Below are 14545 nucleotides of genomic sequence, written 5' to 3'. Positions count from 1 at the left end.
AGACTAAAGGTCATCAGGGCCAGGCCTGAGATCACTGTTACTGAATATAACCCCTGCACAGAGTCTAAAAAAGGAAAAGAAAGCAGCACACGGTGTCTGCATGGAGAGTGGGGAGAGGAGTTGCTAGGAAACCACAGGATCTCAAAATGCATATGACCTAATCTGGAAGATAATTTATATGATGAAAATAATAATACTAATGACAGCCACTTACAGGTTAGAATGATTAATTTGGTTATCTCGGAGCCCACGTGTTTCTGAGGGCAGGATGGAAGGCAGGGCTCGAGAACTTCTGGGTTTTACTGTTTTTCAAGAGACTGGAGACTTGGAATAAGCAGAAAAGACCTGTCCAGGAGGAGAGCTGAGGTGCAGTGGGGAGCATGTTAGCATCTTGGTGTCTGCACTTTCCAAAGGGACTGGCCCAGGAGGAAAACTAGCCTGGGTTCATCTTTTAGCTTTTTGGAGAAGTGCAAGGAGCAGGAGCTGCTGGCTGGGGAAACTGCTTACCAGATGGCAGGCTCAGGAAACAGCTAATTATTATTTATTAATGATTTTCATCTAGTTCTTATGGAAATAACGCTCACTCTTGATTTATGTGGTCTAATAAACTATTAAGCTACAGCCTATGACACAGTTTTGTGTTTGCCAGACAACTTCAGCCCTCCAGTCCTTCTGTACTTGAGCAAGGAGTGGCTGGAGTGTGTCAGTGCTACGTGCACAGGTCCTGCATCCACTTCTCCCTTTTGGGAGTGGAGCTGTTGTCAGCATTAACCTTCACAGGATGGTTGAGCTTGGGAGGGACCTCTGGAAGTCATATCATGGCTCATCTGGTCCAGCTTCCCTGCTCAAACAGGTCCACCTACACCCAGTTGCCCAGGGGTGGCTTTTGAATATCTCCAAAGATGGAAACCCGAATATATTTATATACATCAATGAGATCCCCCTGAGCCTTCCTTTTGTAATCTAAGAAGTCCCAGCTCCCTCAGCCTTTCCTCATGTCAGAGGTGCTCCATCCATATCCCATCTACATTTATCCTTAAACCCACACTAAGAGGATTCCTGGCAGAAAGTGCAGCTACACAAGATAATTAACAGTGCTAATTCCTAAACAATTAGTAGTTTGAATTTGAATAGACCTATCGGTGACTGCTGCAGTTCAAGTCCCCCACTGGTCCTTTAAGGCTGAAATGAAGCTGCTTTCAAAAGTGATCACCAGAATATCTGAATTTTATTCTCAAGGTGAAATACTGCAGCCATTCAGCAAATCTTGATTTTCTTGCTTTTGTCTGTATCTGTTGCTAGTTTGGGGTTGGGGCTTAAATTCCTGATGGAAAGAACGTGGTTGATTTTAGGCTATGGAAAAGGTAACAAGCAGATTGTAGAGTTAAACAGGAGTTTGTGCAGCCTTAACACCAAGGCTTGGAGTGTGGAATGGCAAAAAAAGCATCTTCTCGTAGTTGTGTTCTCACCTCCCTAAAATGGTCTTGTCTGTGGTACCTTTGACTCATTTTTAGCATAAAACTCAGAAAGGAATTCAGCAGAGGCTTCAGTTTGTACTTCTGAGTGGGAACTCAGTGCACAAATGTAACCTGGAGAGGGAGTGGATGGAACCTCCATCTGGTGGAACCCAGCCCAGCTCCTCAGGCTGTCGTGGTCCTTCCTCCTGGCCAAGCAGAACATGGAAAATCCTTCATTTTTAAAAAGCATTGGAAAATAATGCTGTGGACAAGACATTGAATGGATCTACTGTCCGTGGAGTGCTTTGCTCAGTATAATGAGGTGCCACTGCTCATCTGTCCTGATTAGGACACTGGGAAGCAGCTTTGCCATCCCTGACAGAGCAGGCTGGAGAGCCAGATCAGGGCTGGGGGTTGTTACACGGGTTTGGATGGCGAGTGAAATCACGGCTGTTTAAAAAGCAAATGGTCCATATAATAAGTACCAGTTGTTATCCTGCTATCCATGGCCCATCTGGCTGTGGAATGGGCAGGCACTGGAGGGGCAGCAGCACTACATGATCTACAAACTACCTCTTTTTTTTCTCTTTTTAACATTTTCCCCCTAAGAAACAAAGTATGCACATTTAAATTTTCCTTCCTCTCCAATCTTTACATTAAACAGCTTTTGAGCCAAGTTTAAATATTCTGTCACTTTTGCTTTGGGGGAGATGTTATAGAGCTGCATATGGAAATTAGATAGTGTAAAACTCATTATATTCCTATATAATTTGATAGAACCACTTACAGTCAGACCTTGATCTTATTTTGGGCCTCTTCATTACTTTCCAGAGATGAAAGATTCCCCTCTCCTCCTCTGTGCCTTTCCTTTTAATCCTACCTTACCCTTGGCACCATTAAAGCAACAGAACATCATTTCCAATGAACTTTATCGTTTAATCTTTTCCAACACTGAAGAACATGATGTTCAACCTATTTATAGAACAATGCACAGAATATGGAGTTTAATGGACCTGGGTTTCTCTACCAGTCACAGATATCCTGGCTGATTAAACACAGAATTTTGAAATTATCATTATATGCAAAATTCACAGAGAAAAGCAGGATGGGCAGGAAGCCCTTAGAGCACTTGGACTGGTCCCTTCCTATTGTAAACTTCTTTTTGTACATTTTCATCTTGAGATTTACAAGCTCTGGCTCAAACTTAGTGAAGCTCTTCCTCCTACAGGGCATTTATTTTAAAATTTAATTTTTCTGTTTACAAAACCTCTTTTGATTCCCAGCCTCTGTTTATTCATTGCCATTTTATTTGGCTGCCATTGTATTGTCATTTTTTTTCCACACAGACTATCCCATTTCTGGTGTTTCCTGCATTCTCCTGAGAAAAATAAAGAAAACTAAACTAAACTAAACTTCACTTTGTGTGTGTGTGTGTGTAGAGCTTGACAATTCTCACTTTATCCCTTTGCTTGACATTTTTTGGAGGCCTTTTCATATTTTTATCCCCTGAAGATGCCCTGCTTATTTTTAATACCTTTTCCAAGTTATCTCCGTATTCATCCACCCAACAAGAGCTACAGTCAGACCTTGATCTCTGTAAGAACTGACCCGATGGACAGTTTTTCCTTGACTGAATTATCTTTTACACAGTTGCTGCACCTTGGCTGAAAGTCAAAGCTTCCTCTGTGCTGAAGTTCCCACTCCACCAGTCCAGCTGACTGCCAAAGCCAGCTCTCTTCCCTACTCTTTCCCTTCCTGAAACAATAACACAAGAATTTCCTACTTAGATGTCTTACATTTTTAGTGCTATAACAGATTTTAGAGCTTGGGTGAAAATTGCTCCAAGGATGGGTGGTTAAATAGGTGCTCAGATCTGGTGGGAATAATCTGGTGTAGTTTGAGTTGTTCAGGGTGTTGAAATCCGTGTAGAATTGTGTTACTTAATACAAATCTCAAGAAAACTCCCTCATGTTTTTCTGCATCATTACCAGAGATGTTGCTGCTCTCCATTAGCCTGAACTAAGGTTCTGTGTTTCACTGCAAGCCAAGTGTGATGAGCATCTGTCTGCCTGTGATTTATCTGTCTGTCTTTTTTTATCTGTGTTTCCAGATCTCACACTTGTAACATCTTTCACGGAGCTCACACCCCTAATTAAAGGCTATAAAGTATTCAGGGGATGGAAGAATTAACAGAATTTGATCTGGTGTCACATGTCAACTCACTCGCTCTGATAGATGGAGCTAATTAATGATGTGGAGGCCTGGGGTAGCTACAGGAAAGGAAGGGAATTGCTCACACAGTGCTGCTCACACCTGCCCTGGAAGGTGGTGAAAACGTGGGTGGGTGGGATGGGGACAGTGACCACAAGGGCTTGAAATGTGAGAAAAAAATAAGTCTGTAAAATCTCTGCCCTTCATTCTCCCCCATGGAATGAAGTCTAGGGAAGAGATAATGGTGGGGCTCTTGTCTTGCTCCCTGGCAGTCAAAGAGTTATTGAGGTTGGAAAAGATCTCCAAGATCTGAGTCCAACTTGTACCTGATGCCCACCTTGTCCCCCAGCCCACAGCACTGAATGCCAGATCCAGTCGTTCCTTGGACACCTCCAGAGATGAGGACTCCAAACCTCCCTGGGCAGCCCCTTCCAAAGCCTGACCACTCTTTCCATCAGGAAATTCCTCCTGATGTCCAGCCTAACCCCTGTCACAGCTTGAGGCTATTCCCTCTCATCCTGTCCCTGCTCCCTGCTAGCAGATCCTCCCTGGCTACATCCTACTTCAAGGAGTTGCAGAAAGCAAGAAGGTCCCCCTGAGCCTCCTTTTCTCCAGAATGATCTCCCCCAGCTCCCTCAGCTGCTCCTGCTGCTCCAGCTCCTTCCCAGCTCCATTCCCTTCTCTGGACATGCTCCAGCACTTGGTTACAGTGTGTGCCACCTCTGTGGGACAGGTACCTGACAGGAGTCAGGGGGTTCTGTCCTCCATCCCTCTTCCCTGTGCTACGAGTTTCCAGCATTAATGAGAAAAGTGCCTCCTGCTGGCAACCAAAACTGCCCAGAACTCATCACACACCAACAAACTCGTGGTGCAATTCCTTTCTTACTGAAGCTGCTCCTGGAGGTTCTGGGCACAAATCTCGTACATTAGCAGGGAAAATACCCATTCCAAACCCATCCGAAACCCATCCCAAAGCCATGCCGTGGTTGCTGTTGGAGTGAAGGCTCTGGGAGAACGCGTGTCTGGGCTCACATCCTCAGGCTGGCAGTGCCAAGGCGCTGGCCGTGTGCCCGCCCTGGCAGATGCGGCGGGAGGAGCCCGGCTGGCTCTGTCCTGGGTGCTGAAGCTCTGCCGGGGCCGTCCCGGCTCCACGCTGTCCTGGCCCGGGTGTGGGCATTCCGGCATTCCAGCATCCCTGCCCGCTCCTGCTGGAGCGGCTCCTGGTGGTCCTCACTCGGGGGATGCTCCGCGTGGGACACGAACGCGCCGGGAGTCGCTCTTTGTTATTGTCTTTGCTGGAGATGGGGCTGAGTTGGGGCCGAAGGGCTGCACTTCCATGGGGAACAGGCGGCTGGAATTCTTTGGTTTACATCCTAAACAGGAGTTCTGCTGGGCTGAGGCAGAGGAGGAATGAGGAATGTTTCCTATGGAGCAGTTTGTCCCGTGGGTTGAACTGCTCTCCCTTTTCCTGCAGTGCTCACAGGCAGGCTCTGATTTCCCCATACAGATATTTTTTGGGATATTATCTGTACGTTTTATGCACACTCTTGATTCCCTTGCCTGCTCATTAACCACTGTCTGACAGCCTTTGCTGTTCTCTGTGACTGGGCTCGTGCTGTGGCTTCTGCTGCCTTGTGAGGTGAGGGAATGAGAATTGCGAGCACAGAAAGCTCTGCTGGACAAATTAAAAACCCTGGGTAGGACAATTATTGACATAAGATGGTTTCACTTTATGGCCTTCTGTGTGTCTGTGGCTTTACTCTGCAAGAATCCACCGAGCCAGGGAAAGAAGTGGATTTATCCCAGTTTAAGGCATGAATAAAGGAGTCACAGAGGGAAATATGGGAGGGTAAGGCTGCTGTGGTGTCAGAGTTTGACAATGGGGAGATGAAAGAGAAGGGCAGGCTCCTGCTTATGCCTGGAGAGCACCTGTCTAGTGCTGGAGTAAAGCCTGGTGCGCTGCAGAAGTTACCAGCAGTTACTGTTTGATGGGTTTTCAGGACCTTCAGACTACAAAGGCTTGTTCTGAGTCAGCCTTTGCTGCTGGGTGGAGTGGGAGGAGTGCAGGACTGGGAGCCCAGAACTCCTCGAGGTGGGCAGTGTGTGAGCAGGAAAGGTCTGCAGTGGCCCTTGCAGATGTGCTGGGTGACTGCAGAGTGTTCCCATCGACCTGGCAGGAGATTAAAGGTCTGAGACACTCATGTCAGCCCCAAATGTCATCCTATGTTTGCTTATCACTGCCATGGAACAAATTAGTAACCACAACAAGCTCTACTACCATTTACACCCACTTCAGTTATGATTTTTCCTGACCCAGTGGGTATATCCATATCCATCAATCCAGACAGGGGTGTGAGCTCTGTTCATTATGGAGCCTGGGAACTCTTGGGGGCTAAACTGTGCCCAGCCCACTCAATTCTGGTTATTGAGGCAGAGTGGTAAAGTGTTAAGTAGATAATAAAGGTAACAGCAGAGAATCTGATCACCAGAAGCCAATTCCAAAGCAGGATAGGGCTTCCCAAGGTTTTTTGGCTGCATGTTTTGCATCCAGGTCTCCTTGATGAGGCGATTTCAGCTTGCATTTATTTAGACATCTGGGATGGAGTGGGCAACATTATCCATAACAAATCCTACCAACTGTGCTACATAATGGAGCCATCTGGACAGAGGCTGCCACATAAACCTGGCCTTCCAACTGCTGGGGAAAGGGCCACCCTCTTGCTCAGGTGACCACGGGCAGACCCTGAGGGTGGATTAGTTGAGTTCTTGTACGTTGTGGGCTGTAACCTTGTTATGACAGAGATGTGATGCCTCAAGGCGTGAAATAAATGTAGAGCAGCTTTTGGGTATGTGTGGAAATAATTTCAGCTGGGCACTGGGCCACTGTTGACAACAGGCTTTGATGTTTGGAGATATGGGCTGGCTTTGGAGGCTGAACCTCTAAGCTGGAGCACACTGATTGCAGCCCTTCCTTTCAGAGGAGACATCTACTTGTCATAGGCAGTTTGAGATTTTGGGAATTTGAACTAGTTGAACTGATGGAAAATGTCATTTTGCTTTCCTCGATGATATGAAAGAAAAGAGGCAGGATTCCTGGTTGCCTTATTTGTCTCTTTGGGTTTCTTTCCCTCTCCCCTGAATTCTAGTAAGGGATGTGACAAACAGCAAACAGAGGAGGAAGAGAAAGAGGTACCTACCCCAGCAAAAATGAAATAGCTTTAAAAAAAAAGATAAAAACCTTTTTTCCCCCTGTCAAAGACTGTTAAATATCAACAACAACAACAACAACAACAACAACATATTCCACTCAGATTCATTGTGGTTGAAAAAACCATGTTTTTTAAATGTCAGCCAGCTCCAGTTTTAACCTTATTGTTTCTGCCTCTCCTTAAGTTCCCAACCCCATCCCCTGCTGGGAACTGAGTCATGTTCTGCTGTGAGCTCTCCTTAGACAGCTCACAGCTCTGCTCCTCTCGCTTTTTCTGGCCCTTCTGTTCTCCACGCTCTAGAGTTCACTAACCCACCTCCCAAATTTCAGGTGTCAGCTGGAAAACAGCATTTCCAAGCTGACTCCCCTGCTCTGCAGCAAATCAATTATTGGTTATTGGCAGGTGTGTGGGCTGCCCTTCTCCTGGGAATGGGAAATGACACAGCCCCAAGCTGAGTGTCCTCCTGGCCCCATCTCCCCTCTGCATCCCCCCTGCTCACTCCAGCCCTGCTCTCTGTGCCTCCAGGAGGGATGGATGGGTCTGGAACAGCCTGTTTCTAACATGTCTCATTCAGAACAATCACACATTTGTGTCCTTCCTTTTGGCTTAAGCCCCTTTTAAGCATCTCCATAGTTACCTCTTGCTCAGGCTGCAGAGTCAGAGCTGCCTGTGTGGAACCATCTCACGAGGAGCTCTCGTTGTCTGCAATAACCTCCCTCCGTCTACTTCTTATCCACTTCCATCTGAATAGATCCAGTTTCTCCCTCATCCATCCTCCCTCTCCTCTGCTGGGATTGGCTCTGTGATTGAGTGCTTTAATCAGCCCCCAGCCAATGTGGCCACTTCTCTGCCTCACCTGATTTATACCATCTGCTTTTTGAGAGCCTGTGATACAGTTTTCACTTCAATATTACAGTTCTGAGTGAGAGCAGCTCTACAAAATGATTTTGTCCTGTGTAGTCCTTACCTAAATCTGTGTTTGGTTCTTTTCTGGAAACTTACAGCCTGAAGGATGAAATGAGAAGTGTCTCAAGGCTTTTGCAGCACATTGCTCGTTCTCAGAGAGTCAAAGGCCACCAGATAATAAATGAAATGAATTGAACAGACTAAGAGGCTGCAGTTGTCAAAAGTATATTTACTGCAGACATGAACCCAAGTGCTGTGATGGCTGAAGTTTGGTATTTGCAGACAGATCCAGTTTAGTCCTTGTGAAATGCACCACTGAAACCAGTGCCAATCCTCCTGAGACTGTCAGCCAGCCCAGGATCTCAGCTCATTTAGCAAATCTAGCTCTTAAAGGATAAACAGCACTTCAAACAGGGCTTTTCTTTTTTCCTTGCAGCATCTGAGCATTTACACTCTCCTCCTGCTGTCCATACCTCATTTTGTAAGGGGCCCCTCTTTGAACATTTGTTTTCCTCCAAACTCAGATCCAGAACAACTGGACAAAATTCCAGCCCATTGTGGGGCTGCTCTAGAGACTTTAGACTGTTGTTGGTATTTCCAGGCACTTCAGCAGCCCCTCTATCTCTGAGTGCTTTCTGAGCCTGCCCAAAACTGCTTTAAATGTGCTTTGGAGGACTTGGTGTCTTCACCTGCACATGTGTGTTCACATGGGAGGGAGTTGGGGCTGAGAGTCACAGGGGCTTAACCTGTGATTTCATCAGGAACTGCAGAGACAGGACAGGGGGGAGGGACTCAAAGTGAAAAAGCAGTTTTAGACTGGATGTTGGGAAGAAACTTCCCTGTGAGGGTGGGGAGATCCTGGCACAGGTTGCCCAGAGATGCTGTGGCTGCCCCATCCCTGGCAGTGCCCAAGGCCAGCTTGGACAGCAGCATTTCAGTAGCTGTCAGCAGCTGCCTCTGCTCTTTCTTGCCAGGGTGGAAAGGTGGGTGTGGGAGGTGGAGCCCCCAGAGCAGCACCACACACTTTTCTCCTTCTCCTTTGCAGCTTTGCTATAAACTGAACACAGTGAAAGAGGCTCCAGCATCATCTGAATTACAAAATCATTCTATTGTCAAGCCTTGAAGTGTCACATTCTCTTTCAAACACCAAGGCTGTGACATTCACTAAAGAACAGCATCATTTCAAAGTCAGGAAGGTCTATTCTTAGCACATCAGTCAAAAAAGGGGAAAAAAAGGTCTTTGGAAGAAAAAAACCTATAACAACTTCACCAGAATGAACCTTGTCAGAAATGATCAATTCATCTTCCATTCAGATTGGCCTGGTCCTTGCTACATGCCAGAGGACAGAATCTGTTGACATGGCACAATAAATTAAGATTGCCAGATCTTCTTGTAATTAATTGTCTTGCAGTGCAGGTTTGGCAAAGAATAATTTATCTACAAAGTTATTAAATCACTGGTAGTTTGGTTTGGGTTCTTTCTTTTCCTTTTTGAGGAACATTTCCTCTCAGTTAGATGAAGAATAGATGCTGATGAGTAACAGCCACCTCCCAGTACTTTATTTTTGCTATTTAAATACCTCTTCCTGCCAGACCAGGAAGTCTCCTCAACAGTCAAGAGACAAAGTTAGGGCATTATAAGAGTTACAGAAATTCTAAAGCATTTGTCCTAATACACACCCAACAAACTACTCTCCAGTTAAACAAGAAAAATCATTTACTAAGTTCTAGAGAGACATCTGTGTTATTTCAGAGCTGTGTCTCCTAAATTCTGTCCACAAGGAGCTTCTACTGGTGGATTCTTTATACTTAAGGACTCAGAGTGCAAAGAGCTTTTTCCAAACCTGCTTGAAAAAGCCCTGGAGAAGTCTTTGTGTCTTTAATTAGATGGTGACAGAGTTTTAACTGGTTTTGAGGATGGGATTCACTGGGGATGATGCTGGAACAAGTCTGCTGTCCAAGGAGATCCCTGATCCCTGTGTAGGTCCTGACCATCCTCAGAGGGACTGTCATTAATGTGCTTCTCTCTTTCCTTCTCTTTAGTATTCATGCAGTGATGATCATGTGAAAATTACTCACACTTCTGACTTGAGAAAACTTTCTCAGCTGAGAAATTCAACCAATATCAAAGGAATTAGAAATTCAAATGGGGGAGAAATTATACACTGTGTGTGTCAATACAGCAAACCTTATAAAAGCTGCAATCAATCACATTGGCATCAAAGGTGCTGGTACTTTTCCCTGTCACCAAGTGGATCACAGGCCAGTGAATAAAGAAAAAGGTTAATCAGGAGAAGAAAGGTTGGTTTGCTGCCTGGAGAGGGAGAGAGACTTCCTCACCCACAATCACAGACCTGGAGTCACTTCTGGAGCTTCTTTGATGTGCTCCGTGGTCAGGCACAAACCTTGTTGGAGTCTTGCCCCCTTCTTTGCTGCCTGGGCTGTGGAGCAGCTTCTCTCTCTGTGCTGCTTCAGTAGAACAAGTGCTTTCTCTGTCTCCAGTTCTTGAAATGGGCTATTGCACAGCGTCCCCTTGAACCTCTGCCTGAGCTCCCCAGTCCTTCCCACGCCTTGACAAGTCCCATGTTCCTGTTTCAAGTTGAATCTCAATTCCTTATGCCTGAGTGCAGCCTCCCATTGGGCAGCTCACTCTGCAAATCAATTCATTAAATGAATGTAATGACCCATATTGGTTTCCCACTGGCACAGAGTGGACTTTCATGGTGATATCTTTACATTTTTTTAATCTGTTACATTGTATGACTGATCAAAAAAGCAAATTCCCCCTCAAAAACACCTCCCATGTTTCACAGGCTTGATGACAAACCTCAGGCAGGGATGTGTAAAACCCAGCAGTGACTTCCAGAGGCTGCATCTGATTCCTGCACGACTCTGTCTCTCTGCTACTCTCCTGTTGTGTTTTGACTGCCAAATTTTGTGGTTTTGTAGGTCTTGTATCTCAGCTCTTTGCTGTCAACTCCCTGAGATGTGAGGAGTAGGCATGGCCCAGATGCTTTGCCTGGAGCAGAAATAGCACATCTTTCTACTACTGTTCCCCAGCAGGTCCCCTGAGTCGTGGATTTCTGGCAGAGATCATTCCATGGGGAGAAAAAGAACCTCAGGCTTTTAGTTTGCAGTTGTTGTAAAAACCCTGATTCTGGTTTGGGTGTAATTTAGCAGATTGAAATAGAGATATAATAAATCTCTAAGCGACTCAGAAGCTTATACTGATAGAAACTGTTCAGATTTTGGAATATTCAGTAATCCCCTCACACTTCCAGAGGCTTTTGTGTATTCTCAGTGTCACAGTTGCAGCTTTGAGGGGTGTGTGCACTGATAAGTCCATGTTTGCATGTTGTTGGATGGGTGTTTTCAAAACCACAGGAACAAAGCAGCCAGAAGGACAAACAGCTCCTGGTGATGATTTAAGGCTTTATGTGTACATAATTATATATATTCATTTCAGACAGGTATGTAGGAAAGGTGAGCAATAATAACCCCAGCGCTTTGGAAGCTGGAAAACACCAGGAGGGAGGTTGTGTCTGTACAGGAGGGTGGGAAGGTGAGCCCTCGGGGTGTGGGGGGTGCATGCAGTGCCCAGGACTGTTCCCTGTGACCCCCCAGCCCGTGGGGACACTCAGGGGCTGAGCTCTCCAGGGAGGACTTACCTTCTGTGCCCTCCTCTTGTCGGCTCGCTGGTTCTGGTGGTAAATGCGGCTGAAGTTGGACACAATGACTGGAACCGGCAGAGCAATGACCAGCACCCCACTGAGAGAGCAAATGGAGCCAAAGATCTTCCCAGCGATTGTCTTGGGCACCATGTCACCATAACTACAGGGAGAAACACAAAGGGAAGCCCCTCCTTGAGACAAAGCACCTTGCCAGGTTGCCCTGAGCCCACAGAGACCTGTGTGTCCAGCTTGGACACCTCAGCTTGGACATCCACCATGCCAAGTGCCAGTTGGTGGTGGTGGCATCCTGAGGTGACCACTGACACCACACCTGGGCTGGGAATGAAGCTGAGTGACCACTGACACCACTCTTGGGCTGTGGATTGAGCTGAACTCAAGAAAAGCACTTTTGTTGCCTGTTCAGGCAGCTGCTGAGTATTTGAATTCCTCACTCATTCTGTACCCACCTCTTAGATGAGCTCTAGCAAACTTCAAACTCTGTCTGCTTGGGAGCAGGTTCATATATTTTCATTCCCTCATATCCAGGTGCAAATGAAGACTGATCTACACTCCCATTTCAAAGCCCAGCAGTTTCCTGGCCATCTGCACAGTCAGAAATTTAGGGGTTGCTGAGTCTGTGTCGAGTAAAAGGGGAATTCTCAGGGCTATGAGACCAGCTGATAAACACTCAGAAAAACCCTCTGCACTGGGTTTGACCCCAAAATATTCAACTGTAATTTGTATTCCATGGGGAGGACCTGGACCTGCTGAAGCAGGACCAGAGGAGGCCACAGAGATGCTCAGGGGGCTGGAGCCCCTCTGCTATGGAGAAAGTCTGAAAACTGAAATCTGGAGAAGCCCCTTGTTGCTGTCAGATGATGTTTGGGATTTCTGTGGTCTTGTCTGAGATGTTCCAGTGTTTAATACAGCAAATATTGAAAAGCAAAATGATTTTTTACAGTTAAGGCTTTATCTTTACCTTTGATGTCAGCATATGGCCAACAAAGAGCTTTGATGGGAACAGAGTTCAGCTGAGAGTAATTTACATCCAAGGGGAAACCCAAGTATTTCAAAATACCTTTTCTTATCAGCTGAACTTCTTGCCCTCCTCCAAGAACTTGTTGGTATGATGGTCTGAATAAAAGCAGAAATCATTACATGTTAAGTGCTCCAGGCTTCATTAACTAAGGCTTCTTTAGCCCAAGCAAAATCCTGCTCCACCTTCACCCTTCAGAATCCCTCAAATCAATAATTGCTCTTCATGTCCATTAACTTTTTAGCTGCTGCTTTATACAGAGATAGTTCCAAAGCTCTTGCTAAGTGACAAGGTCTTCTACCTCATTTAACAGTGGCCTGAAAAAAAAAAGTCCTACTTTTCTCCTGCCGGCCCTTAACACAATAAGGCTGAAAATTAATCATATGCCTCAAACATGAGCTCAGTGACCCAGAGCACTGAGAGAAAGCCCTTCTGTGCATTTGGAGAAAGGATAATAATAAGTGTCTGGCTCACAGTCTGTCTCAGGGAGTTTTGTTCTTACATGCAGACTGAGAGTTATCTCATTACTTGGGACTTCAGGGAAGGAGCTTTCAAACACCACCAGGAGAGAGAAAGTCTTGGAGAAGGGAGGGTTTTGCTGGGGGGATGGAGAACTTCATTTGCAAAACTGTTATGAGAGATACCAGAATGAGGAACTTGGCTCTGTCTGGAGCAGACTGCCCAAAAACAAGGCCTAAAATCTGTGGCACTGACTTGTGGATTTACCACAGAGTTCTCCATGGAGAGGACTCTGCAGGATCCTTCCCCCTGGGCTGGAGTGGCACACCAGGCACTTGGGGTTTATTCTCTGCTCTTACTGGGCTGACCTGGTGAGCTGGAATGTTTAGGGATATCCCAGGAAAACCCAGCTGGAGCTTGATCTGTAACCCCTTGCACTTCATGAGAGGAATCCCTTTGACTTTGACAAGGTCTGGAATGAACCTCTAAAGCTGCAATTGTCCTGCTCCTCTCCTGACACACAGAGCTCCTGCAATATTAGTTCCTGGAGTGACTATTTTTATCCTGATGGCACCACAAGCTACTAATGGCATATTTATAACAGGTACAGTGCCAAATAAACTCAAATATTGGATTTCAGTTAGTACTAATTAGGCATTTCAAACCCCAAACTTCTTTCCCCCAGACTGGAACGAGAGAACTCAACTTTCCAGTTAATTTGTTTAGTAAAAGGCAACTTGTCATCTAAAAAACTTCTGCAGAAAGTGCATTTTAAGTAATTCATCAATAATCTCATTAGAGCAGCCAGAAGATAGAAGAGCTGGGTAATGATTAACATTCAGAGGGTCTAAAGGGATGTTTGAGCCCACAAGAAAACAACAGGAGGCTGCAAATTCAGTAGACTTTTTACGTGACCTCTAGTAAATCATTTCAACTTTCTGCACCTTGGTTCCCCATTAAGAAATGGCAATTAATTAGTTATTCTTTGCCTGCTTGGTTAAGTAGGTGCTGGGCTTTCCAGAGCAGGAGCTGCCCCATAATCTGAATGTACCCAGAGTGAGTCCTCAGTGCTGCTGCTTTGCAAATATTAACAATGCAAAGCAGTTGGACAGAAATCTGGGGTAAACACACGTGGCCTGTTCTTCTGGACAGGCTGAGGGTCCAGAGCATCAGCTGGAGCTGAGCAGCAGCTCAGATGTGCAACGTGCCTGGAGACAAACATATTCACTGTTTATTGTGCCAGGAATCCACTTAGATGGCAACACACTGAGCTGGTTCTCAGTTGCTGGATTCGGTGGCAGGTTCATCTAGTGGAAGGTTCCTTGCCCATGGCAGGGGGTGGAATGAGATGATCTTTAAGGTCCTTTGCAACCCAAACCATCTCAGGATTCTTAGCTCTGCTCTCTGGCTGGGCCAGGTGAGATGCACCTGCTGCCAGACAGCACTGGGCTGTTGGAAGGTGTCAAAAAAAGAAACCACTTTTCAGTGTTCAGTCTTTGGACTGGAAAACACTGGATGCAGAACTTCAGCATTTTTTTATTTTATTTGTAGTTTGCCTTCTATGTCCTTTGGATAGAAAAGGGGGTCATATGTCAC

General features: G+C 45.9%; 1 protein-coding gene across 6 annotated transcripts in view; it reads right to left on the bottom strand.

Moving 5' to 3' along the window:
* The window catches only part of KCND3 (potassium voltage-gated channel subfamily D member 3), a 131095-nt gene that overhangs the window by 20300 nt on the left and 96250 nt on the right, over positions 1 to 14545 (bottom strand). For all 6 annotated transcript variants that reach the window (XM_071578536.1, XM_071578537.1, XM_071578535.1 and 3 more), the window contains one exon: positions 11452 to 11614. In XM_071578536.1, coding sequence (XP_071434637.1) covers positions 11452 to 11614 — 163 coding nt within the window. The remainder of the gene's footprint in view (positions 1 to 11451; positions 11615 to 14545) is intronic.

Source organism: Pithys albifrons, chromosome 28 (assembly GCF_047495875.1).
Source record: "Pithys albifrons albifrons isolate INPA30051 chromosome 28, PitAlb_v1, whole genome shotgun sequence".
In the NCBI taxonomy this organism is placed as follows: domain Eukaryota; kingdom Metazoa; phylum Chordata; class Aves; order Passeriformes; family Thamnophilidae; genus Pithys; species Pithys albifrons.
This window is presented reverse-complemented; position numbering and strand designations above follow the sequence as displayed.